This window comes from Strigops habroptila, chromosome 12 (assembly GCF_004027225.2).
Source record: "Strigops habroptila isolate Jane chromosome 12, bStrHab1.2.pri, whole genome shotgun sequence".
Taxonomy (NCBI): Eukaryota; Metazoa; Chordata; class Aves; order Psittaciformes; family Psittacidae; genus Strigops; species Strigops habroptila.
The window spans coordinates 18,664,616-18,691,691 of NC_044288.2; the positions used below are offsets into that span (position 1 = coordinate 18,664,616).

The following is a 27,076-nucleotide window of genomic DNA, read 5'->3' on the forward strand; positions in this document are numbered from 1 at the left end:
TCTGAACACAAGCTTTGCCATCTGGTGGACAGGAACCCTGTGAAGATGAAGCTTTTGGAGAGTCTTTGGTTGTTTGGTGTGAATCCATTGTAGGGCAGGTCATTAAAAAAAGGGTCAAAAAGAGAAACCCCAACTCGAGGCATGCTGAAAAATGTAGCAAAGCAATGAGTTCCTCTTCATCCCATGGGGAGACAAAGTGCCATTAGTACTGTGAACTGCTGGGATTACATTTGCAAAGAGGCAGTTTCAGTTCTTGCACTTGTATTCCTCCATACAACCCAAGTAACTAGAGGCCAAGCTACCTTTAAGCAAGTGCACAGGAGGTGGAGAGGTGAAGGGTCTGCCTGTTGCAGTTGACTTTTTGTGGTCAATGAAGTTTCTACTCTGAAACGTTGGAAGTTTAGTATGACCTTATGCAGTTCAAGTCCTTCCCGTGATATGGTGCATGGACTGCAGGGAGAATTTCATTTCACACTTGACAGATGCCCTTCTATTTCTCACATTTGAGGAACAGTAAATTTGGAAACTTAAAATAAATATATATATATATCTCCTTGCAGAAAAAAAGGCATTTGAAACAATATCAGCACTGGAGAGGGCTGCTGGAGACAGATGTTGAGTTTCTGGCTCTCTGCTGGTATACCTGTGATAAATGGCCCAGCAGCTGACCTTTCTACTGCGTGTTGACATTGCTTATAAGCTCAGTGAGGAGTGAAGGAGAAAGAAAAGGACCCTGTTTGCTGGTAAGGGGGGATGGGGTGAGCTATCCATCTGTTGATGGGTCAGAGTGAAGGAGAGTGAATTGAGCAGGGCCTTTCCCTTCCTGCTGCACATAAGCTTGCGCCTACATGAGAGCAGAGGAAAACTCATGGCTGTTTTGGGGTCATACCTGTCTTGTCAACTGCCTTATGTTGGGGCACTTACAGTTCATCTCTAACTGTGGCTCTCTGTGTAGTCACAGAGTATTTCTGCCTAACAGCAGGCACAGATTTTCCTTGCTTTTTCAATGACCCTAGAGCTTTAATGCACTCAGTATCTGCTTGTTTGTTTGCTAAGTGACTTTCTCAGGCCAAGCGCCCTCCCTATGGGGATATTGGGTCACTGCTCCAGCAGGATACCAGGTAGAGGTAAGAGCAGACTTCAGTGGATACAGTGCTGAACAAGAGCATGTCTTTTAAAAGAAGTTGATTCCAGATGTCAAATACGTGTAAACACATTACTTCAGTTGGTCTCCAGTTCCTTAGCCTAATCTGGAAAATCACCCAAGCTCCCAGCTGGCTCCTAGAGCTCAGATGGTTATTTTCCATCTCCATATCTCCAGAGTTTTATCTATTGGCATTTCAGTTCTGTTCAACTTTGTCTTAAAGGCCAGGACCTGAAAATGCAGAGTTTATTTGTTTTCAAAGCCTTCTTTCCACAGTGAGATTGTAGGTCTGTGGTGATGTGCCAGCTCATTGCTCACTGTCAGTAGACTAGTCTGGAGACCTATCCAGGGCTTGCTCTTCTCATGAGCTTCCTGAGACCTCTGAGGACTTATCTGAGAACAGGCTGTTGTCTACTTAATGGGAAGTATAATAGGAGAATAAATAAATCTAACAAATGAAGATAAGCAGGAAGGACCTGATTCATGTTAATTTAGTCAAGAAGTTCTCAGGACTGAGAGGTGAATGGTGAGGAAGCTGCCCAAGAGCTGTGACGTTTCTGAGCACCACCCAGGTAGGGGCTGGGGTATTTGGAAGACTAGGGCAAGTAAAGGATGTCACAGGAGTCCAGACAGATTTTGAGTTATTCTGTAGAAAGGAGGCATGGGCTGCCAGAGAGGGCTGCTTCTCTGGGGCTTGTGCATCAAGATAAACCTCTTCTTTGCTGGTAGATATCCCTGGAAGATTAATAGACTGCCTTTCTTCTTTTGGAATTAAACTGCTTTTGTGGATTTTGGGCCATGCTGCAGTGGAAGAATGCATATTTTTTTCCTTCATTCCCAAGCAGCTGAAATAGTTTTGGTCCCATTACTGCCATTATTTGCAATTTCCATTTTTATGGGCCATAATGGGGATGTGATTTTTGGGCTGAGCTGGCAGCTACAGTGAAACATGGGGGTTTTATTTCTTGCAATTCAGCTACTGTTCAGTATGCTTTCCTGAGCCCAGCAGATCTGGGACTGGTCCAGTGCAGGCACCTAGTGTTTTTGCATTGCTTATATGTTCTCCTGTAAGCCACGCTTTAAGCCCTTGTGGATGCTGTCTCCTTGCAGGAACGTGAGGATCTATTTAGAATTAGTCTTAGTCATGCACTGTAAGACAGAAGATTTCACTGGAGGTCAAAGCTGTAAACTGATTCAGCTGACAGTGTTCCTGACCTGAAATACTTGTTGAAGTTTGAATGGCCAGAAAATGAACCGCAAACCGAACTAACTTTCTGTGCTCATCCTCAGTTAAAATGCACTGCAGCAGGTTTCCAGAAATGTCACTAATTAAAGTTTTCAGTGCTTTGTGACTGGCAGATCTGTTGTGTTTCCAACAACCTTGCAGACCCCTAAGCAGAGAATTTAAGCCCAATGAGAGCATGCTTCCCTGCTTGAGCAGCCTGGCTTCTCAGCACTGCCAGGAACCTGCCAACCCCGGGTTGGAAGCTGGTTTCCCTGCTCTGAGGTGGAACAAATTACACACAAAAGCAAATGGCTGTTGCAATCTGTTTGCTCTTTTTGAGCCTTGTGCCTCTATGCTTGGTCTGTCCCTTCTCTGACACTTGAAAAGAGCATTGAGTTTGCAGTGTCATTTTATAGATGTATCTAAGATGCTGGATGCAGGCACCTTACCTGTTTCTTCACTTGTCTCAAAACTTTACCGGTAGGGCCACATGATACAGCTGACATGCCGAGCCTTTCTTCCTCCATAAGCTTGTAAAGCCTTAAACTGATCTTATGTTTCTGTTCTATTTTATCAAATTTCAGGCCTTTGCTTGTTTCCAAGTATGTCTGGGCAGTAGGTTTTATTTCCAGAAGGGCATGCTCTGTTTTCCCCTTGAATTCTTCTTTTCCCTTCAAAGTTCTTGGACCAGTTTTCTCCATCAGTGGCAGGGAAGATTATAGACCTGTGGGACCCAGCATATCAGAGTGTAATTTATTTGCAAGTGGTCAGTTATCAAACTGAAACAGACTTTTAAAATCAGCCTGCACCGAGGTAGCTGGGAGACGTAACAACTCGCTCCCAGTTGTGGATCAAACCTGAAGTTCATAGAACCTGTGAGTGCAAAGTCCATACCTGATGCCACCAAGAAATCTTGAGGTCATTTCACTCCTTTGTGGGGAAGAAGTCTCTCTCTTCTCATTGCTCTCTTCTGTAACAGCTTCCCTAGGAATCTTTGTCAAGGGCTTCTGCAGGTGAGCATGGTGAGACATTCCTCCTGGAAGCTCTTGCACTCAGTAGCCAAAGTAAATCACAACTGAACAAACACTTCCAGAGCTTCTTAGGCTGGCTTCAGAGAAGTGTAGGGACTCCTGGGTGGGATCTGGGTTGCATCCGAGCGGAATACTATCTACAAAGCAGTTCCAACAGTTTGCTTTTCCCCTATCCTGCTTCTTGCCCAGGTTGACATCTTCACTTGTTTATTTGAAGTGAGAAATGTGATGAGGCTTTTGTGGAGAGTATTCAGAACATGCACTTAGCTGGGGATATAGAAGGAGGTTTAAATAAAACAAGAAATTTGAGTGCTCTGTTCTTGAATCAAGGACTTTCCATGTCCCTGCCCAAGGAGCCCAAATGAACTCCAGTGGTCTGGAGTCCAAATAAAACAGTGAAGTTCATCCAAAATGAACTGGTGAACAAGTGGAAGGTTTCTGGCTGACACTGCTGGAATTAGCTTTGCCAAACTCTCATCTTTATGGTAAAGCTCAGATTGAGGTAGCAGAGTTGGAAATGCATGACCTCTCAAAGATGACTTCTGTCAAGCTTGACTGATGTGTTTTGTGTCAGTGTACAGGGAACTGGTTGGGCAGTTCAGAAATCAGGGCATTGAAGAAAGGACTAAGACCTACACCATTCCCTGGGGACACAAGACAATCACTCAGTCAACCACTCCAAGGGGCACACACCTTGGGAGCCAAACAGATGAACTCCACCAACAGTCTTCAAAAAAGAAATGAACGTGCCTCCTATTGTCTGGTAATGAATGAGCTGGGAACTGGTTTCATGTGGCTCAGAGCCACACAGGGTGTCTGTGGGGTGTCTCAAATAAAACATATTCCAGAAATCAATGTATTATCTTGTCTGTTCCAAGTCTTCCATTAGCGGGGGTAACAAGAAGAAACTCTTTCATTCTTCTAGGTCCTTGAAACTGGGAAACTATCCAGGAAATATTAGAAGTTAGACAGCCAATAGCTGTATTTGTCTTTTATTGTCCCAAGCAGTGGGAAAAGTACACAGCCTAGATATTTTAATATACAGCTTGATGCCAGGACTCTTCACCAGTTTTGACTAAATGCCTCTCATTTAACAGTATTTCCCTGGCTGTAAATACTGCTTGCAAAAGCAGAGCAAAACCTTCATGCTTGTTGATTTGAAAGACTTGCAACTTCCAGGCTTTTGGAAAAGATGGGAACAAAGGTTTTCCCTGGTTTTAAAAGGAGAACTCGGTACGAGAATGCCCATAAAGACTAAGACCTTCCATCATGGTGTTTTCATAGAGTTATCTTTGGGGAAACAAATGTGTGGGCATAGGGCAGGACCTTACTTTTGTTTTTTTTTTTAATGGGAAGAATTATAAGACAGGGAAACAAATGCTTTTAGCCCAGGAGCAGCAGCTCACCCTTGGAGAGTAGTGGGCTCTTTGATCAGTCTCAGTTTTGCAACTGGTTATTGCAGGAGGCATCACACAGTTTTCTGTGGGAAATCTGGGCACTCAGCGTATGTTTAGCATGGGTCTAAAGCTTGTTTTTTCCCAGCTTATGCCTGTGACTGAGGAGGTTATGTCATAGATCTGCATTGCTACTCTGTTTCTAAAATACTGAGATAAAGATTGAGATAGCAGTACATGTATGTATAATGGTGATGCTCATGTCTCTGTAAAGTAAAATTCTTTTGTACAATAACTGAATTACAAACATAGCTGTTTGAAAGTTCATACTAGACTCTCTTTTCAACATGTATAGAATATGGAAGTGAAATGAATGACAATTAATGGGAATGCTGCTGGGAAATAAGGTGCTTCATTAAATCAGATCTCCTGAGTATAGCTATGCTGTATTTGTCATTTGAACATACAGCCTGCTCTGTTTAAGACTTTTGTATGACATGAGATAGACAAGAGCCACTTTCCTGGAAAATAGAGGATAATCACATTATTAATATGGAATATATACCAAAAGTGAGGTTTATTTTTGTGCTTCTTTCATCATCTTCTGTTCTTCATTGAACTGACTTGTAGTTTGGAAGATGCAGTGGGCTTAATTCTGAGGAGCAATTCTAATTAGGAACTGATCAAGGCATTTCTGATTAAAGGCATCTTTGATCTTTGGTTTTATTCAGCATTTACAAGGGAAAAATGATTGTTACAACATCTCTGCTGCACTTTGTAGTGTGTCTAAATTCCTTCCTATGCCTAAACCAGAGATTTGATTTTTCATAACGCTGACCACATTAAAATAAGTAAACCCTGCATATCCAAAAAGTATTGTTATGTTTGTGTGAAAATGAAAGGGGAATAACCAGGATGTGAGGGGGGTGTTGGGAGTAAAATGTAAAGACTTCAAAGTATATCGTAAGGAAACAAAGCATAGTGCCAAGGTCCTCCAACTCTGCGTAGATGTGCAAGATTGTGATTTGTCATTGCACAGGGCTTTGCACAAGAGCTCTCCTGCAGTAGCTGTTAGTGGATCCCAAACAAAGTAATTGCAGCAGCTGTCCTTCCTCCATGTAAATACTGTCATCTGAATCTAATGCTAATTTCATAAGTTAATTTTAGCTTATATTTTAGGTGTCAGTCTAATGGTTTTTAAGGATTGTACTTAAATGCATCAGCCTCGCAGCAATATCCGTTCATATGTGGGTGTAAATTATGTAACACTTGATCTAAGGAAGAGAAGAGCCAGGTTTTGTCCTTCGTTGTATGGAAAGTAGAGACAGACATGGCTGCTGGACTCCCACCTAACTTCCCTGCAAGTGGAGAGGTCCTGAGGCTTGGGCAGTTCCTTGGAGGCTTGCTAGGTCTGGGTTTGTCTCCTACCTCTGTCACACATTACCCGTGTAACTGTGCAAACTGCTGACTGCCTCTCTTAGTCTCAGACCTTCGCCTGTATGAAGATGATGATAAAGCATCTCATTGTTCAGGATCATTCAGCCCACATCCAATTTCCATCCGGAAAAGGCAAAAACTTCTGCTGGTGTAAGCTAAAGAAATGGCATGGACCAGCAGAAAGCTTGTTTTTTTTTCTGGGTTTGGCACTCAGAGCCCCTTATTGCCTTGCCTGTCAGCCGGAATCTGGGCAGTCTCACAGCCTGGGGAGTATGCAGGGCTGGAGCCATAGCTCATGCCCCAATGTCTCCTGAGGTCCTGAGGCTCCAGTGTGCACCCGCTCCTGAATGGGAGAGTGCCCCTGGTGCATACTGATTGACTGCACAGCCTACACATGGCAAATTTACAACATTTAAATAGCTTATCTTCTTTGCTTCATCTTGACAATTGATTTTAATCAGTATTATCACCTGCTTAAAACACCTAATTCTCAAAGCGCTGTAGCATTCAGCCTCCAGGAGATATGTAGGAGCGGAGGTGCGGGATCAGTGATGTTATCAGTAGTTTTGTTTCAAACCAGTATAAAAGGAGAAAACCTCATCCCCTCCCACCCACCCCCCCCCCGCTGCAATTTATTTGGTTAAAAAAAAGCACTCAAACTAACCATATGACTGAGTTATTTTGATATGTGGAATGCTGTTTATTTCTGGCTTGTCAATACTTAAATTAATTTCAATCTGTTTCTAAAACAGAAGTGAAGTACATAATTGATTTGAATCTGTTAGAAGTTGTCCTGCCATCTGCACAGTCTGAAGTGAAGTGGCATAGGCAATGTAGCATTTGAAGTCACTAAAAGAAATTACATGCTTCTGGATTAATGCTGACTTATGATTAATATTTTTAGGTGGCAGTACAAAAGAATATGATAACAGATGGAAAGCCATAGATCAAATAATATCTTCTCTATTGTCATGTTTCTGTACTGAGACATGCGTTATGAGGTTTACTCATAAAATAACATATCTTGATTTTTAAGTGTTTAACACTCAGCCTCTGATTTTATGCCTAGGAATAATCAGGGGAGTAGAAAGGAGGAGAGGGAAATGACAGCTTATTCATGGTTGAAGACCACATGATATCAGACGGATTTACAGGTGTCAGCTGGAGTTACAGAAGGAAAAGCCATGGCTTAGTTGAAAACAAAGCAGACCAACTCTTCCATGTATTCCCCATACACTGAGGCCACTGTTAAATCAAGAAAGCTCTTTTCTATGCTCGCACTGCTCCATGCTTTTAATCTCCTTCAGTGATGATTACACACATCCCTTGTTATGAAGTGCTCACTATGGTCCCTAGCTACTTCCAGGTTACCTCTGCAGGTAGAGAGCTATTCCTCTCCAGTTTGGAAATGGGCCATCCAGCCTCCTTTGTATCAGCTGTGCTTCTCTGCCCCCAAAAGCCAAGTCTTATTTGTTCAACCTTCACTCTCTTTTACATCTTGCACTCCCGCAGGAGCGTCTGTGCAGTGCCCAAGGTGCACTGAGCTGTTTATTAGTGAGGTTTTTCCTGTGGCACTGCAGAGAGGTCAGGGTGTGATGTGTAATGAAAACTAGAGGAGCAATGTACATGGTCTTACCGACATGACTGATGTGTGTGGTTTAATTGCTGCATAAAATATGCAAAAGCACTTGAGGTCATTTAGAAAAGTTGAGGTGTTTACAGGAAAGTAGAAACTGAGCTTGAAAAAATAATTACACTTGTTTTACTCACTTTAATGACTTTACAGAAGAGCCTTTTAAATACATCCATGTATGGGTTTTAAGCATTCATTCCACATCGGTATTTCACCTTTTTCCTTAAGTGATTTCTATATTCCTACTAACCAACAATCATTTTGTCTGAATCTCATTTCCTCATAATAGCAAACCCATCAATCTTTGCTTTATTAAACAAGGAAGCATGCTTGGAAGCCAGAGTGCTCAGATTTGATAAAAGATGTTATGCAAACCATTGATTTTAATTTACAGTAATATCCACTTCTTCCATTATTAACAGCTTTGAATTACTGAGACTGAATAATTAACAAATATTCCTACTTCGTGATAGATTACTTTTAAGGCAGATGTATAGAAACATAGCCCAGATGAACATCCTTCCTGCACCCCCAGTGATGCATATGCCTCTTTAATGTTCCCCAGGGGAGCAATGCAACATGGCATGAGAAAAATACTCTTTGGAGAAATCTCCCAAACACTTCCGAAACTATTATCACAGCAAATGCTTCATTGACAAGTGTGCCAGTGTGTGTTCCTGACCTGCTGGTCTCTGTTCAGAGCCTGGCTGTGGCCAGCCAAGCCAAATGATGCAGAACAGGATGCCTGTGCTTTCAGGGCAGGGGTGCATGTGTACACTGGCTGAAGCCGAAGCACCCCTCAGTCTTTGAGCAGGACAGCATCTGGTGACATGTGGCTCAGTGCTGACCCCCTCCCAGGGCACTGCGTGGTTGAGTGAGAAGCCCCATCCGCAGCTGATGGCCAGCTCACTTCCCCGGCAGGGTTTGGGGATGAGGGAGGTGTCACTCCCCCTTTGTACACACTGCAGAGTGGAGCTGCAAGGTGCTCAAATAAAGCAATGATGAGAATTGTTTAGGGACAGCAGAAGGATGGGCAAAGCTAGATAAGACAAACTATAAATCTAACTCAGCCTGACTCTGTATAAACTAAACCATCATCGTCCTCTTTACCGCTGTGCCAGCATGTGTGTGTGCACCCATGCTCACTCAGGAGGACAAGGAACATCTTTTGTACGGCGCTGTTCAGTGTGGTTTGACATTTTGTTTCACAGATGAAGCCACAAAGCAATGTTAGCCTATTGTGAAGGCTTATTTAGACAGGTACAATTACAGCTTGGCAGTCAAGGTGTCTTTGATCCCAGCATCCTCATTGTTCCTGAGGCTTTTCATCCCACCTGGTACCCAACTAGAAGGCCTGTGGCTGAGACCTGCCTTTGAAGTTCTTTTCCATTTCACTTTAATTTTCATGGTGTCTTCTGCTAATGAACATTATTAATGAAGGCTCTGGCATTCAGTTGTGCTCAAAATACTGATGCTTGGCAGGTGTCTGACCTTCCCCAGCTGTGCAGCAGCGACCTGCAGGAGTAGGGCAAGTGGTGGTCTCAGAGCCATGTGTGCACCTCCAGCAGAGGAGAATCACCTTGTGCATCTGTTGTGCACGGTGCCCACAGGGAAGGACCCGCTCCTGGCCGCTCATCCTTTTCCAGAGGACTTGGCTACAGTGCAGGTTCATGTGTCAGCAGGCCCCACCTTCCTGCCTCCCAAAATCTCCAGTGCAGGATTTGCTTCTGAGGAAAATAAGGTCTTGCAAATCAGCTGTATGCGGGGATGGCTGGGAAAGAGGGAGAGTGATTTCTAGCAGGGGGAAGGAGGGACACCTATTCTAGGAACAGCCATGTGACCAGTTCTTTAGGGTGGCTTGGATTTTCAGTGTTAGAATAAGGAATTAGATGCCAGTTACCCTTAGTTTTGAGGAAAGAATTTCCGTGTGGCATTTGGGGTGCTCACTGGCGATTAAGCAGCACAGAAACTGATGCCATTTGCTTGATTTTGCATTTAGCATGTTACTGTGAGACCAAGAAGGAAAGCTGCCGAGAGATAGTGTTCACCATGTACTGATAGTTCAGAAGATAGACAGGAAGAGACAGGAAGGCAAAAGAATCCTCCACAAGTTGTTAAACACAAGCCTGCTGTGATGCAGACCTTTGCGGTATGAGAGGGCATGCAAGGGAGGTACTGCTATATGTGTGTACGTATTTCGTTTCCTACAGGCCACTGTCAGAATGACGGATTATGCAGTTCCTTTTGATCAATAGGAATTTTATTCTGTCAGATGGGACTAAGTATGACGGGGCCAGGGTAGGCAAATTGCAGGCAGCAGCTGCAGTGTAATTGCAAGAAATACGGGCGCAAAATCCACTTGTTGTCCAAGAGTTGTCCAAGAACTAATGAGCCAAGGTGTCAGGAAGCAATGCTCTCCAGTAAAAACTGGGAAAGACACATTTAGTTCAGACAGAGCCTTGTCAACATTTCTGAATGCACCGAAGTATTTGCCTGGAGCTACCAGCTTCTTGGAGCGTTAATTGCCCTCACTGAAGTTGTGCCAAGTTCAGTAGACAACTCTTTCTAATTAAGTGCAAACTTTCAGATCCTAAATAAAAACCCATCTTGACTTTGCCTTTCTCCTATCTTAGCATCTGTAATTGACTTGCACAAAAATAAATGTCTTGCTGGACAAAAACCCATGGCTATGTCTGACTCCTTCAGCATAACCCCAGAGACCTTCCTACCTTAAGCAGGACTGTGTTTACTGACATTTGCACCGATAACTGGCAGGGCAAAAGAAGCAGTCACGCCTTTACCTCTGGGTTGGGATCATTCATTCCGATATAGGACAAAACCCACTTCCTTACCTGATACCCTTCACCCTTAGCCACCCATACTTCCTCTCCTGGTACCCCTGCAGCCCACCTTCAGAAGGCCACATGCCTGGCAGCGCTAGGAGACTTTTTGCCATCCTCATAAATAAACATCCTCATCTATCTCCCAGTGATGTATATCCTTGTAAAACATTGAAAATCAAGAAATTCCTAAGATATTGTTCATACTGAGTATGAAGAGTTCAACCTCAGCAGACTGCAGTCTGACCCACTGGTGCCATGGGCAGTGAGTAAAAAAAGTTGTAGTCAAAGTGGCAATGCTTTTAGGACAAAAAGTTGAGATTGTGATAAAGTGGATGTTCTACAGTGCAGGCTCAGGGTGAGGTCAGTTGCTGGAAGCTTACTAACATGGTGCAGGTAGCAGAGGCAGGACTTCAGCAGTCTCTAATCTTTTTTAGCTTTGCCAAAATCAGGACAATTCAGAGAGCCAAAGTGTAAAAGTCTGGGCTGTATTTAGTAAATAAAAAGTGACCCCAGAGGAAGTCAAAGTAAATCAGAATAACAGTTCAATCTCTGTTACCTGCATAAAACAACGTTCATCCTAGGTGCCGAATACCAGCTCTGTATGCTGTGAAAAAATTTCCCTGCTGAATTAGTGTCAAGTGCTGCTCTTAAATGCCAGTGTATTTCTGGCTATGCTTGATAACATGAACAAACACCCGTTCTCACCTGTGTAAAGTCATAGGGAAAATTACACATGATGCCAAAGGTTTAGGATTCATTTTGTTCTGGATTCATAATTAGAAATAGCTTTAAAAGAAAAGTGGCTCAAAATGTTGTTATAAAACCAATTTTATGAGGAATTGAACAGTACTTTTTGTATGCTGTGTATTGTCTCACTGCTTTGCAGGCTCCAAAAAACCCAACTTTTTTTGAGACATTTGACGAGATATTTGCAGAAATGCAAACTTAAAATATGTCCAACATTGTGTTTTTGTGTTATCCTTCCTTGTTCTTTTCTTTCTCTTCATTAAATGAAAGAAATTATGGGTGTCAGGGTAGAGGGATGTCAGGTTCCTTTTAAAACTTTATTTTCTTTTCCCTAATTGTGGAAAAAGAAAAGCAAAAAAGAAAAAAAAAAAAAGAAAGAAAAAAAAGCCAGACTGCCTTTTGTTCAGTGGCACAGAGTGAAAAGAAGAGAGAACAAGGGAAAAGATTACATAGATTTCAAAATTCAAGGTATAAAATGCTCATCTTGAGGAAAACCTTGAAAAGAATGGAAAAACAAAAGAAAACTGAAACACTTCTGCAGAGAAAATAACTTTATTTATCAAGGTGAGAAGAGAATGAAAATGTTTTCATCCAGAGCCTCTGAAGTGGAAGGGACTTTCAGAAATCAGGAACAGTTCATTCCAGCCCTTAGAAATGGGCTCCCTCACTGTACGAGCTGGTGTACCTGTCACAGGGAGAGGTAGGTGGCCACGGGTGTTGGGGGTATCCTCTTCCTGTACCCTTTCTTCTGATGAACACAAACCTTGCAGCTTTCCCCACAGACACAAAGTCTCTTTGTTAATGGTGCTGGTGGAAAGGCTGCCTTGCTGTGTAGGGATGCTGCTCTCTCACTCACCACAAGTTTCCAAGTACCTCAGTGCTGCCCAGGTGATCCCCTCCCAGTGCCACTGTAGCTTCTTTTGTTTTCTCTTTTATTTCTGTGTGCTCCCCAGTTCGAGTGAGGGCTTTGGCGTAGCGGAGAAGATCGTGCTGCTCACCTTCATCTCCGCCGTTATACTGATGGCCATCCTGGGGAACCTGCTGGTGATGGTGGCCGTGTGCCGGGACAGGCAGCTCAGGTGAGCCCACCCAGACAGGGGGAAATGCCCATCTAACAGGACCCATGTCCACAGCTGAGGGCATAAACTGTCGTGATGAGGGGTGTCTTTGTCCGTGCACTGCACCACTGCGATGTCAGACCTACACTGCCCCAGTGCATCCCCACTTGGATTTATAGCGGGGTTGTGGGATCAATTTAGTATCCATCCTCTACATTTTTATCACTCTCAGTGTAAAAAACCCAGATAAATCAGCAAAACCAGAGCTAATTCCTTGGAGAAGCAGGTTGGCCTCTACCCCGTTTCCATCTCAGGTTTCCTAATAAGCCCATCAGAAAGCCATGCAGATCAATGTCCTGGCCATTGTGCTACACTGCTGCAGCTTGGCAAAGTGCTGCCCGTGAGTTGGGGGGGGAATGTCACAGGCAAAACTCCTGTCTCGATGCTTGCTGCTACCTTTGAGAGTTGTCAGACCAGCCGCAGGAGCAGAGTGAGATATTCAACAGCCTCTATTCATACTCTGCGTGGGATTTTTAATGGATTTAATTCTATTTTATTGTTATGATTTAAAAAGTACTCTTCAAGTTAAAATTACAGCTTCAGTCTAGATTCTTCTCAGTGCTTTCTGGAAGGATTTTCTCAATTTACAAGTTGAAATAGAGTTCCCCTCCTCCAACCCAAACTCTCCAATACAAGCTGTGAGGCTGAGCCACATGCAGAGGCCTGTGGGCATCTATTTGCCTCTTCTGTGTGAGCAGAAGGATGTGTTTATGCAGGGAAGATGGTGGATATTAAGCCGTAAAACCCAGGAACAAGCCAGCAGCGACCATTAAAATGAGGAGTACGTCAGAGAGGACCATTTAGTGTGATGAAGTGAATTAGACCCAAGCAAGAGCTGAAATCCCTGTCCGCATGCAGAGGATGCGGCGCTGAAACTATTCTACCCTAATTTTGTGATCTGTCTTGCAGGAAAATCAAGACCAATTATTTCATTGTTTCCCTTGCCTTTGCGGACCTGCTGGTGTCAGTGCTGGTGATGCCGTTTGGAGCCATTGAGTTGGTTCAGGACAACTGGATCTATGGAGAGATGTTCTGCCTGGTCCGGACATCCCTTGATGTCCTGCTCACCACAGCATCAATCCTGCACCTCTGCTGTATCTCGCTGGACAGGTATGAACAGAAGAGCATAGAGAATAATTATAGTTGCTTTAAGTTTCTTCAGTGTCGTTGCTCATCAGCAGTAGCCAAAGGGAAATATGAACCTGCTGGGAACTGTAGAGCAATAAATCTTTCTCAGTAGCTGATTTTGGCGGGAGGTCTCTGAATCCTCATGAGTATAGAAAAACTTGGAAAGGAATGACATTTATATCAATAGAGGAAGCCAGGTTCTCAGCTGCTTTGCAGCACAGCTCTGTTTGCATTGCTGACCAGACGTGGCACAGTTTCTAGTTTAAAGAAAAGACACCTTAAAGATGGATTCAAAGGAAAGTCCTGTGCGTTGTGCACAGGATGCTGTTTTAGCAGGGATGTTGCTCTCCATTACAACATCAGGTGCTGCTCACTGCCAGGGGCTGTGGCCAAGGCTTGGCTGGTGCATGGCTTGATGTGTTGTGCTGACCCCTGTCTTCCCAGGGACAAAACCATGAAATTATCTTTCTCTCTCTTGTAAAAAGAATACTTGGCATATCTTCCAAATGCTATCAGAACTGCTCTTCCTGCTGCTAGCAGCCATACAGGCAGATGAAAACTGGTATTACTAAATGACATTGTGACATATATTACAAAATTGTATGGAGAAAGAGCAAAAAGAGCACACACACACACACTCCCCCCCCTAAATTTTATGGGCTATTTTTCTAAGGCATCCATTTGCGCATCTCCACTAGTAAAGGCTAACAAGGATAGTAAAGCTGGTGGAAAATGTGTATGGGCTCTGGGGAAAATACTAAAAACTTTCTTTTCTTTAAAACTTTTATTGCAAAATTAAGATGAAGCCAAAGTCCTAAACAATTTATGGCAAACAATTCTGGTTTACTGTTGTCTGTAGCTTTTCAGGGTAAATGGCAGAACTTCCCATACAGAATAGCAAGAGTTTTTCACAAGATAAATACTTAGAAGAAAACGTTTTGGCCAGCTATTCTAATAAGCAGTATTTAGAGCTTTCATTTGAGTTCCGTGCAGAGATTTCAATACCTTTAAAATTACTATTACTTATTATTACTAATATGGCCAAAATAACCATAATCATTCTCATCATCATCATAGCTGATATTTAAATAGCCCCTTTCATCCAAAGAGTCTCTACACAGCCAGACTTCAAAAGGTACTTGATTAATTCTCCACTGATGGGCAGCACGCCTTTGTTGTGGGACACAGGCAGTGTTGTATCCAGAGAGAAGCTGATGTGCAACAGCTACAGTGCGTTTCCGAATCTGGAAGTTTAGATGGCTGGAATGCAGATAGGAAGCTCATTATCTTAAAAACGTTGCCACTTTGAGCCAATTACCAGTAAAGCAGATGTTAGGCACTGCGCTCTGTATGTGGCCTTGTTATACGAAATGTTGGAGTTTGATTCTCCAGGCTCTTAATTAAGCAGGGGGTTGTGTAGAGAAGGGGATGTGAAGGGAAAATGTTGTTTTACCCTTCCCCGTTACCTCCTGATCTCTGACACCCACAGGCATGAGGAACATTCCATGTGGGGTGCACAGAAGGGAAACTCCCCCCTTTCTCCTGCCTGTGCCACCCTTTTGCAGAGCCCTGCCATGCCATGAGCTCTTGCACCTGCTGCCTGTCCCCATCAGTACCCGTGCTCCTGGGACAGCCTTGTCAGGGGGTGGCAAAGGGGTTGGAGGCAACCTTGGCTCTAGGGCTATTGAAATGCATGGCTCAGAGTTAATGTATTAGGGATAAAGAACAGAGATCACCGTTTTATGCAGGAAGATTTTGGTTCTGTAAACAGACCTGAGGCAGAGTTTGCAAACAGGCAGCTCAGAGGAAGGAACTGGAAACAAAAAAAAAAAAAACCCAAACCAAAACCAAAACCCCTAAAATGAGAAGGATTAGTTTATTCTGTACTAAATGAAACATTTGGAGCAGAGTGTGAGCACCTGGAGAGGACTACAGCTCTGCTTTTCTTTCTATGCTCTTTTATTCTCTGCCCAGGGAGTCCTGAATTCTCTTGTCAGATGCAGAGTTCCATAGCAATGGGTGCGCATCACTGCCTACAGTAACACATAGCTGATTCCCCTTCTTTTGGACAGAGGGAAATGGGGAGCTGAGTCTGGAGACCACCACACCGTCTCCCCATCCCAAGTCGATGCTTTAATCAGTAGAATACTACACAGAAGGGAATGGCTGTCTTGAAAGAAAGCAGGAGCTGTAATTGTGTTTTGGAGGAACCTAATTCTCTAAGCTTGTTCCACATGTCTTTTGAGGAGGTTTTGGGAAGGTGCAGTGCCTCCTGCACTGGCATCTGAGGGTGATGGACACTGCACTTGAATGAGTCCTGTATCAGCATCTCTCCATTTAAGTCCTCGGCCTTCTGTCATAAATTTATCCTGCTTTTAAAGACTTCTGTTTACCGAGTGTGTATTTGAACCTGTTGCTGGTACAGAAAGATTTTGCCTATTTCTTCAGGATTAAAATGATTCTTTAAAATAGAATAAAAAATTGACACACTGGCTGGAAAAAAAAACCAAACCAAACCACGCACACACCAATCTTGGTGCCAAACTGATTAGAGAAAGGAGTGTTTAGGGCTCTGAATTTGAAGGTGCCAAGAGCCGGAGATCGTCCTAAGTGTCACAGCAAAAAACCAACCAACTTTAAGAAAATGCCTGTAGGTTCATCCTTATGAATGTACTGACAGAGAGAAATCCCCCAATATTTGCCATGCCCTCAATATTGGTCATGGTAGACTAAGCAGCAGTCAAAACGCTCGAAAGGAAGCTGAGGATGAATTCATTAATGAGTGCTGGGTGTGCTGAAAGCCTCTGCACATTGAGGGGTGAGGGAGAAGAGCTGCCTGGGATACAGAAGCACTGCGGCAATCTCTATGACAGCTGACAAACCTGAAAGTGCCAGATGTCAGGGAATTACTTCAGGACACACAAATGCTCTTTCTCTTTCACATGTGTTTACCATACACGTGCTGTTCTTTCCTGTCAGGCAGAGAGGAAAAGGAGAAAAGGTTCTCCAAGCTGGTGGCTGGATGCAGCTTGACATGGATAATTATCACAGCCTTTATCGGTTGCTTGCTGCTTTCATGCTGAAGAATGACACCTCTGCAGACTAGCTGCAGAGCTGATCTAAATTTTAGGTAATTCTCTGGTACATTGTTTTTCTTGTTTCTCGTCTCAAAGTGGCTTTATTGAGTGCTTGTCAGAGTGGTGACCACCACACAATACTGTTAGCAGAGCACTAACAGCAGCATCCCCAAGACAGACTGCTCCTCTCTAAAGCACTTGAATTTGCCATGGAAAGTTTTCTCTATCATCTAATTTCTGCAGGGCATATATACCTCTCCCAGCCATTCAGTCTTGCTGTAGAAGTTCATTTTTGCCACTGACATGAAAAAAGCCAGGATTTCATCTTAGATGTTTCAAAAGGTGTATTTCTTCTCCCAGTTCAAGAAGGCACAATTATGTCTGTGTTTGCTGACAGTAAGTGTCAGCTGAGAGAGAAAGCCCAAGATTCCTCTGTCTCATGTAGAGTGAAGAATCTCAAGTCAGCTGCATGGCTTTCATCACTTTCTGTTTGATCAGACACCTCAGTATGACTCTGACTCAGTCCCAAGGCTTCTGGGTTCTTCCTGGACCCAATGTCAAGTTCAGATTACCCACCATGGTGCTCGAGACAGACCAAGGTGCCTCCTGTAGCACTGGACTAGCTCTTCTGAACTGCTGTAAATGAAAGTGTTATGAAGGTGGGTCACTCCCTGGTCATCTTCGTCTCTTAAAGCTGTATTTCTTACTCTGATTGAATGACTGATTAACATGACTTTCAAAATACAACTTAGTAGGACACCAGTAGAGTACTATAGCCATGGCTGAAGTTGTTTAACATCCACCTGGACACCATCCTTGAGCACAGAAAGAGTCCTAACTTGACCAGGAATTTCTATGCTAATTCATGAGCTCTTTCATATCCCAAACAGACTATTAAAAATACTTTCTTCCTGAGTTACCATTGTATATGTAATTTTACATTTCTGCAGTGCTTGCTCACTGGCATGGTCTGGCAGCCTGATTAGGTAAATCAGGAAACAGGTTGTATAAAAGCAATTGCTTTCCACCATGCAAGCAACAGTCCTTAATGTCTGCAGATCCAAAACCCAATGCCCCTTACCTAGCAACACTGTCAGTTCTAAACATTCATGAAGACCAATGACATTAAATTTTTATCCTACTGGTTTAATAAACCATTTTCCGATTGAAATGAAACATGAGGTCTTTTCCTTTGTCTTTCAGAGGAGGCATTTGGGTAGAAGAAGTCAGGGAGAACGTAGACACTTTGATTTTGGCCCTTAGCACATCCCTAAGGATGTGTCATGGTCCATTCCTTCCTGCATTGAGGGGAATATTACACTTGTATTGTGTCATGCTTCAGGTCACCTGTAGCCAGTGACAGTCCCACTTCACTCCTGTGTCCTTTTCGCAGAGATTAATTCACTTTTTCTGCCATGAATTTGGCTGCAGTTCCAAACCTCCTCAGCAAGCAGGACAACAGGGATTTTCAGCACAGCTTGGGTGGAGCAGTGGATACAGAATAATAGATCCATTTTCCATACCAAAAGAAGGCTAAACCCCACCTTTTAATTCTGCCTTTGTCTTCCTCCTGATGTTCTTCCTCCTTCCTTCCTATTGCTGTGACTGTCCTGGGATCATCACTTCCAGGTGTGTTTTGGTCTGCAATCATCCTGAGAAGGGCAAGGAATAAATTTCAGCTTCACTTCATGTCAGTGCTAGAGATGAAAACTGAAAATATCCACACTTCAGCCACATTTGAATAGATACGAGTACAAAAGTTTTCTAAATCCCACTATTTCTTGAGCACTTTGCCAATTTTTAAAATCCTTTTCCTTTTGCAAACAGCTCAAAGTTGTGCTGTTGCTGGTGCAGTTAAAATGTGGGTACTTGACAGCACAGTCTAATAGTGATTAATGACTTGACAGAGTAACCGTCCCCTAACCCATATGAGCAGCATACCCAACAGGTGCTGTTCACTATTAGGATGTCATAGGCTAGCAAAGTCTCCTAATTTCCAGCTGCTGCACCAAATTCTCTTTTTGGGTCTTGGACTACAGGCTTTCAAAGCATCTCTCTCCCTTGTCCTGTGCAAACGTTAGTTGAGATTTGGAAAGATGTCCAGACAGTTTAATTTTTGTGGTATTCTGCAGTCATCTCCAAGCAACTTTCAGGTCAGCTCAAAATACTCATTCTGGTATGAGTAAGAGCAACATGTCTTTCTTTTTGCCTCTTGTCTAGGCTTTAAAGGTTGCTGGCAAAAGCTTGAATTTCTCTGACAATTCTCGGTTGGTTTAGGCTTGTTTTTTCCCACACTGAGAACTAACTCCCAAACTGTGTTCAGAGGACAGAATAGATGAGGAGGTAGTGGTGGATGGCCCTGAGAAGATCAGAGCAGGTAGATGAATGCCTGGGTTTCTGTGTGTGGAAGGATGACTCAGCCCATCTTTGATGTGTTCTCCACCTCCACAGCATCACTGGTCCTGGCAGCTGGGTTGGAGCAGCACTGACAGCACTGCTTCCTTCACAGTGCTTTATTTAATTATTGCTAGCCATTGCCCTTGTGCTCATTCAGACTTTATGGGTGTATGCTTCTTCTAGCTGGTGTTTTTCTGTGATTCATGTATTTCCTGCTTTCTGTTTGATTTTAGGGCATACAATTGCATTGGGGTTTTCGTAAAGAAAACTTGGTGGTTAATCTAATGCTCAGGGCTCAAGTTTGGAAAGTCATTCTCTTCGTTTTCAGAAAGTGTTGTTTGAAAAAGCAAAGTACTTCAGAGACCGAGAGACACTCTCAGTCTCATCTGAAAAAGTGTTTTTCCAAGGTATCAGAGATATCTCAGGGCTCACTGAGCTGCTGTCAATGGGTTATGCTTTTTCATCATCTCTTTGGTATTATTATATAAAGGAAAGATTTAGCCTTGACTTATTTATTGCACGTTTTATGCATACATATCCATTCTTTGTCCCAATGCAATAAAAATAATTGCACTGCATATAAACAGACCAAGAAGCTATGATAGTCTCCAAATATAGTTAACCTATTAGGAAAGACAATTTTCTTCTCCAATATTTGCAGTACAATTTGCAATACAATTACTTCGCTAAGTCTTAGGGAAAAACAAAACCAGAACAAAAAAACCCAATCCAAACCAAAACAGAGAAACAGGTCCTAAATGTCTATATTCTTGGGGTTAGATGAACATCTGGCACCTCTGCTCTTCACTCAACCAAAGCATCCTGCACCCTCTCTCTGCTTCCTCCCGCTCTCCTGGTGTCCCAGCCTGTGAAGTCTTCATCTCTGCTCAGCACTACACAGTACACTGTTTGCCTGGCATGTTCGAAACATTTGCAGATTTGCTATTAACACACAACAAAACAGACCTAACTGTGTGTTTGTATATGCAACGCTAATCTTACTGGAATTCAAACATACCACATAATCGCTGCTAAATAAAGGCTAAAGCAAAGCAGATGTATCCAAAGAGTGTTGCAGCACCAGAGTGACAGATGCTTGTTGCACCATTTACAAACATTAATTAACATTAATGTACTGTTCAGACATCAAATTAGCACAATCCGTTGAGAGAGATGATGTTTTAGAGACTCACAAACCCCGGTGCTCTGCAGTGGCAGTCTGTATGGAGAAGCAGCCCTCTCCCTGCGCAGGGTGGGAGGGAGCATGGTGTGAGAGCACGTGCAGGGGGTGCAGGAGGAGTGCCAAGCTTTGGGTGGTAGCAGGAGTAATGAGGTTTAGGTAGTGGCTGACTCTGCTGCCTCCTGCTCCCAGTGCTGCATCACATCACTCTCTGTGTTCGTCTCTTTTACGTGGTGTTAGAGCTGATGCAGGCAAGGCACAGGGGGTTGACTGGCTCACCAAAGGATGCCTGGACCACGGTGGGGCTCAAGGTCAGGAGCATGATGTCTTTCTCAAGAATGGGGAGAAAGGAGCTATGCCCAGCAGTGTTCTGCCAAACAACTGGCCAGGGATGGGGAGAGGTTATTAGTGGGGAGACTTATTAAGTTATAGATTAGGCTATCGGTAAGTAATGATTAGACAGTTGGCAATCTGATTATATGACACAAATTCCAGCTGTAGTTTTGTATCTGGCCATAAATCCCCTGTGCCCTTTTCAGCTGGAAAGACATCTGATCTCGTACAGCTCTTGGGTGCTTAGGTGGAGGAACAGAGGGGCAGCATGGGAAGGGGCAAGGGCAAATGGAGCCTGTCCACAAGGAATGTGAGATGCGACACGTAACTGTGGAGTTATTCGTGTCGGTACTCAGCCTGGTGAGAAAACTGACATGGGATTTGCAGGATTCAGGTCCGAGAGCATTAAGAAAAATAACGGAGCAGATGGCCGTGGCACAGCCTTGGGGATGCACTGTCCTTTATTAATCTTTACAAACCTTCGAGAAATATGGTAATGTATTTTGCCGCTGTTGCTGCCAATAACCTTCCACACAGAGCGACCCACACGGGGACCATGAAGGAGTCCTCTATCTCTGTTTGGCAACATAGGTTTGTTTGTGTTACTAGCTAAATTTATCCGGTCCCAATTAACTGTTCTCTTTAGCGTTTTTCTCAGTGTAATTATCTCAACACCAGCAGGTCGTTGTTTTTCTAATAAGAATTTAATTTTGTTAGATATAATCGTTTTAGGACTATTTTTTTTTTCTGGACCAGCAAGGTACAACTTTGCTTTATTTGGCTCAGACAGAGACCATAGTTTATTTGCTCAGTGGGAAAAAGAAGAGAAAGAGCTGTTCTCTCCAAAAAACTGTAACAATCTGGTTATGCAGAGGCCAGAATCTGTTTTCACTGAAATATCAGCAAAGGCAGTAGCACTGTTTTAATTTCACACAGGCACAATGAATTGAGGTCCTAGCTCCTTAGACTTCACCACTTGGTCAGGGTTCAGCTGAAGATTCTGGCCCAGCCTGGATTCACTGAGGAAGGGGAGGAACATGCAAAATCGTGCTCAGATTTGGGTTTTTGGAGTGCCTCAGAGTAGAGCTCCAAAAAGACAAAGGGGATTTTCCAACCTAGCACGCTCCTTATATATTGTGTCCCATGAGGAGAAGGACCATCTCTCTTCTGAAATTAGTGTCTCTGTTTGCTGCAGGAGTTTTCTATCAGTGCAGTTCAGTATTCTCAGCATCTGAGCTGGCTGCCTGGGGGTAGCCCCTGGAGCCCCTCTGCCAGTTTCAGCCTCCTGGCTGGTGGATTAAGAGCAGAGTCTCCTGTGGTGGCAGCTGCTGGAGCCTGTCTGCTGCTGCTGTTTCTTTGGCCTCTCTTTCCTTAGGAACTCACAAACAAATCATTCCCACTTTGGTGTTTAAGGCATGGTTGGCACAGAGCCTGTATGGCCATGGTTGTTGCACCCTGCCTTTGGGATAGAACTAGTAGCACCCACAGTTTTTCCCTTCTTTTTTATAGATTATTTAAGGGGGATAAAAAATTACTCAGTATGAGTATTCAGTAAATTTTCCTTGTCTGATTTTGGCCCCAGTGATGACAAAGCATATGGTATATATATAATTGTATACATGCACATGACACCAAATGGTTTTAAATGTGGGCCACCCACGGAACCAGTCTGTTTAGTAAAGGTGGGTGTGTATTTGTCTGTCTGTGCTCTCTGAGGAGCTTCTTGCAGGGTAGCGTCCACATGCCTGTAGCTAAAACAAAGTTGTATTGCAAACCAGGGAGATGCTTTAATTTTTCTCCAAGGGCAAGGAATTATCTAATGCAGCTAAGTAATTACATTTCTGAAATGCCAGAAGGCAAGGAAAGAGCAGCGGTGTGGTTAGAGCATCACTTATCCTGAGGCAGGAGCTGAGGACTCCAGGACTGCTTTCTAGAGATGTGCCCAGGGCAGCTTTTCTGCTGCCGTGTGCTCAAGGAGGCACTTGGATGTCCAGGCTGATGGATGGCCAGATGTGCTGGCTGCTATATCATTGCTTGCTTCTCTTTAACCACAGAAACTGGAGTATGTTAACGTTACTGGCCCGGCTGGTTATCTAGCTGATTGGACCTTTGATTTCAGTCTTGACCATGGATCTTGGTTGCAAAGAAGTCTCATGGTGTTGGTGCTCCATAAGCATGCAGACAGTCACTACCACAAATAGCTATCCTTGCCATGGAGCACAGCTAAAATATGCAGGTGTCAGATCTAGGTCACGAGTGTGTTGAAATGCAGTACTGTTTCTCAGTCTCAGTCTTTCCTTTCTTGTCTACAAGAACCTAGAAACTATAAACTTGTAATAACTACAGGTGTCATTGCTTAAAAGTTAATGTGCTTTTCAAGACTTTTTTTTCCTAGAGTAGAGGCAGGGTGTAATACAAGGAGTGTGCATGCCATGTGTGTGCGTGTAGGTGTGGGATTTTTCATACAGGCAAAATGGCAACAACACCCATGGTTTACAACACTTCTATTTCCACAGAACCTTGGGCCAACACAGCAGATTCAGCATTCAGTTGTACAAGGCAAGAATATAACTGAAGTTCATTTCCTGTCTATTTTCTCTTTGGGTTCACAGCTTTCCTCTTATCTGCCATCTCCTGTCTTCACATATATGCAAGTTTAACATTAGGCAAGCTGTCCATGATCCTGCTGCCGAGGAATGTGATATTATGTCTTCTCTACCCAAAGTGCTGAAGGCTGTTAGGTACAAATGTGTTGCTGATGTACAGTTCATCAGGCATTTCTATCTGCTTTCTGGTTTTATGTTTAGCACTGACTGTAAAGAGGAGCTTGCCGGCAGGCAAAGTGCCAGTCCTGTTGGGAAAGGATAAGATATTTTGCTCTTATAGCTCATGGATATTGCGTGTGTGAGTGTCTGTGGCAGCTCCAGCTGCTGATGTGTGTAGGAATAAGGAGGATGTTGCCCCGCAGACTGGGGCACAGGTCACTGAACCCTGAGCATTTCTAATAGCTTTTGTGAATGTAATAGAGGTGCACCAGCATCCCCTTGGAGATGCTGGGAGAATACACATAACATGACAGGTCCACTGTTAGGAATTGATCCTCTTGGCACTAATCAGTCCCCCCACATCCCATTACTGGAAATTCCACTGGATGACCAGGGAACATCACATTCATGTTCTTTGAGACAGAATCTGGCCGCTGCACTGTTTCATAAAGCCAAGGTGACAGTGGGCAGGTCACAAATCCTCAGTAGCCAGACATATCTGCAGTGGCCGTAAGGGCTATAAGTAAGGCCATAGGAGTGATGGATTTCTTCTTTTGAGCCACCTGTAAAATCCTAGCACTTGATTCATTCATGTGGTAAATGTCTGATATGGAGAAGTAAAAGTATTATAATAACCTTTGCTTTATGGAGCTACTTGGAAAATCTACAGCTCCAGGAAGAGATTCTTTGTATTTCCCCTTCAGCAAAGAATGTCACAACAGAGCTGGAGGAGAGGATGTGTTTTGCCTTATCTGCTCTGCTGTAAGAAACAGGGAAGTTAACATTTTCAGGGAACTGCAGAAACACGGGTCTTGACTGATAATAATAAGAATTAATATTTAATTAAACTTGGACATCATATTAATCATGTGTGTATATTACACCTTATATTCATCCATCACACTGTCATATCAGTACATAATAAATAGTCTTTATGAGCACCGGAAAACAGCTTTAGCTTGAAAGGAAGCAGAAATGTAGAATAAAAAAATGTCTTTATTTCAGCTTTTGACTAAAACTATTGATAATCTTAGAGACATAATTACTTTTCTCTCAGTGAATAAATAGCTGCTTAAATGCCCAAACCATCACATACATCAAATCACCAGTTACTACAAAAATTGGTGTGACTTCAATGACTTCAGTTAGCATACACAGATTTCTATTATCTGACTCCTGGGGCCATTGAATGGAAATCCTGCTGAGCTATGGAAAAATGGACTGTGTGCTTCTCTGCCTCCCTCAGCAAAATTGTCACCCACACTCCGATTGTGGAACCTTGTTACCCATAACAGTGTAGGGCAGCAGGAACCCGGCTCGACTTCTGAACACAAGGGAAGTCATGGTAGCAGCAGTTAGCAAAAGATCTATCTAAATAATCTTTTGACATCTAAGTGGAGGCAAATTGCTGCTGAATCACTGGGAGGGAAGAAATATGAGAGCTTAAGATGTCATTTTTACAGGCATAATTTTTACTCTAATGGCCTTTAATAGCATGTACAAGTCAGTGTAATGCTGTCAGTTGCAGCAGAGATAGAGGTATAGAAATGTAATAACTCAAACTGCTTGGAAGAATTTTTTTCCTGCTGTAGTTAATTAGCAATGTGTCGTGGTGTTCCTTTTCTGTTTGCTTATTCAATGTTTGAAATGGTAGCTGCTTGGCTGTTCTTTCCCATATATTTATTGAGTTTCTTCTTTTGCTCTTTCTGCAAATAAGCGTAGTCTCTTGTGACTTGCGTAACTTGCCATAAGGCATGTTACAGGAATCCTTTGATGTCCATCAATGGGTAGCACTTTGCATTAGGTATCTCTCAGACAGTAAACATTTAAATATGCCAGCTCTATCTCCCTTGTGTTTAGAGTCAGAGGAGCAGTTGCACGTAATGCCAAGAGAAGCACCATCTGTCCTAATAAGCACTCAAAAACATTACCGAAAATACCTGTTTGAATTCAAAGGTCAGTTTATTTCCTGGGGAAAGGAAACCTGGAGAGCAGGGAGAAATCCAAATGCAATAAACTCTAGCAACACAGGACAAGGTTATTCAAACACATTGTGGCTGTCATGAAGAGGGTAGTTATCCTAGGAACAAAGGAAATATTTATTCTAACCTCTGAAATCATTAAGATACTGAAATCTGACCATGATGGTCCTCATTGTCTGATAGACTCAGAAAAATGTAGGATGAAAAGGCCTTTGGAGGTCTCTCATCCATCCTTCCTCTCAAAACAGGACCAAACTCAAGCTTAAATCTATTTTCCTTTAATTGGGTCACTCAAGGCCTTACCCAGTAGAGTTTTGCATATCTTTGACGCTGGATACCATTGCTTACTCCACTCATGATCCAATGAAGGCAAGCTCCAAAACTAAGTAAATCCTGTTCCTGTAAATTATTCAGCTTCTCCTCTTCCCTCGTGGAAGGAATGTGAGGGCCATGTTAGTGGTGACAGGAATCAGACCCACTGACTGCCTTGGCTGCTAGCATGAACTCCACGAGAGGAACATTTCACCCAAAGCTCTAAAAGAACAGTTACTGTCAAATACACCATTTCTTTGAAGGTGAAACTTTTCAGAGGAACAGCCTGATTTTCATGCACACACAAAACCAGAAGGGGATGTAGAAATGATGAAATTGAAATAGTTGAATGCTTCTTTCAACATTTTTCTCCTGTGACATTTTGAATCTTATTTCAGAGGGACTTTAAAAAAATGTTTTCTTTTGACACTTTGATATTATTTCAGCCCTTTGTGTGGAGTATATTGACTGATTTATAAAAATAAAGCAATTCAGTTGATTCCACATAACAAAAAAAAGTCTTAAAAATTTTGGAAATTCATATATTGTTGTGCCTATTTAGCACAAAACTTCTGTTTCCCACTCAAATCTTGATGAAATAAGATAAGCACCTCAAGGACATCTCTCACATACACAGAAACTGTGTATATGTGTGTATTCACATGTCATATTGTAATGTGCTGCTGGCACTTAGAAATGCTCACGGTCATCTCCTCAGGCTAGTGGTCCAGCTTTAGTGTGTGTTGCCTAATTTAATGTCTCTGATGATTCTGCTGACCTCATAAAACCTTATATAGGTATTCAGCAGTGAGGCTCTCTCTACATACACATTGTACCTTGATGTTGAGGCTTGACTCAGAAACATCTCTGACAGAAATCATTCATTCCCTTTGTAGTTACTGAAACTGTGGCCACATCTTCAATGCAGTGCTCATATCCTATGGGGCCCCTTGTTGCATAACTTTTGTGCTTGCCAAATCTGGAAACTACATCTACCAAATGATCGTTATTCATTCACTAAGAAAATGTATTCATCAGGCACATAACTGAATGATATGTTTAGTTATTTACAGGACCTGAGAATTTATGGGCACTCGTGTGTCTCTGGACCCCAGTTCGCTGTCGCAGCTCTGGGGACATCAGTACTGCCCTGTTTGTACGAAGTGTGCTGAAAGCCCAAAATCTGAAGATCAAAAATATTTCATTGGGAACCTGAGACAGACTGTCAGGTCAGGACCACCAAAAAGCTGCAATAGGATGATATGGTTGCTCATCTGCTAAGCTTATGGGCATATGCTAATTTCAGAGCAATTAGATTTCCAGTTTTAGG

The 27,076-nt window shown here is 43.0% G+C and overlaps 1 protein-coding gene across 4 annotated transcripts in view; it reads left to right on the forward strand.

The window, feature by feature from the left end:
* The window catches only part of HTR4 (5-hydroxytryptamine receptor 4), a 129,989-nt gene that overhangs the window by 46,290 nt on the left and 56,623 nt on the right, over positions 1-27,076 (forward strand). For all 4 annotated transcript variants that reach the window (XR_003994106.1, XR_003994107.1, XM_030503967.1 and 1 more), the window contains exons 3-4: positions 12,408-12,533; positions 13,482-13,682. Coding sequence is in view for 2 of the 4 variants with exons in the window: in XM_030503967.1 (XP_030359827.1) it covers positions 12,408-12,533; positions 13,482-13,682 (327 nt within the window). In the remaining 2 variants the exon portion in view is untranslated. The remainder of the gene's footprint in view (positions 1-12,407; positions 12,534-13,481; positions 13,683-27,076) is intronic.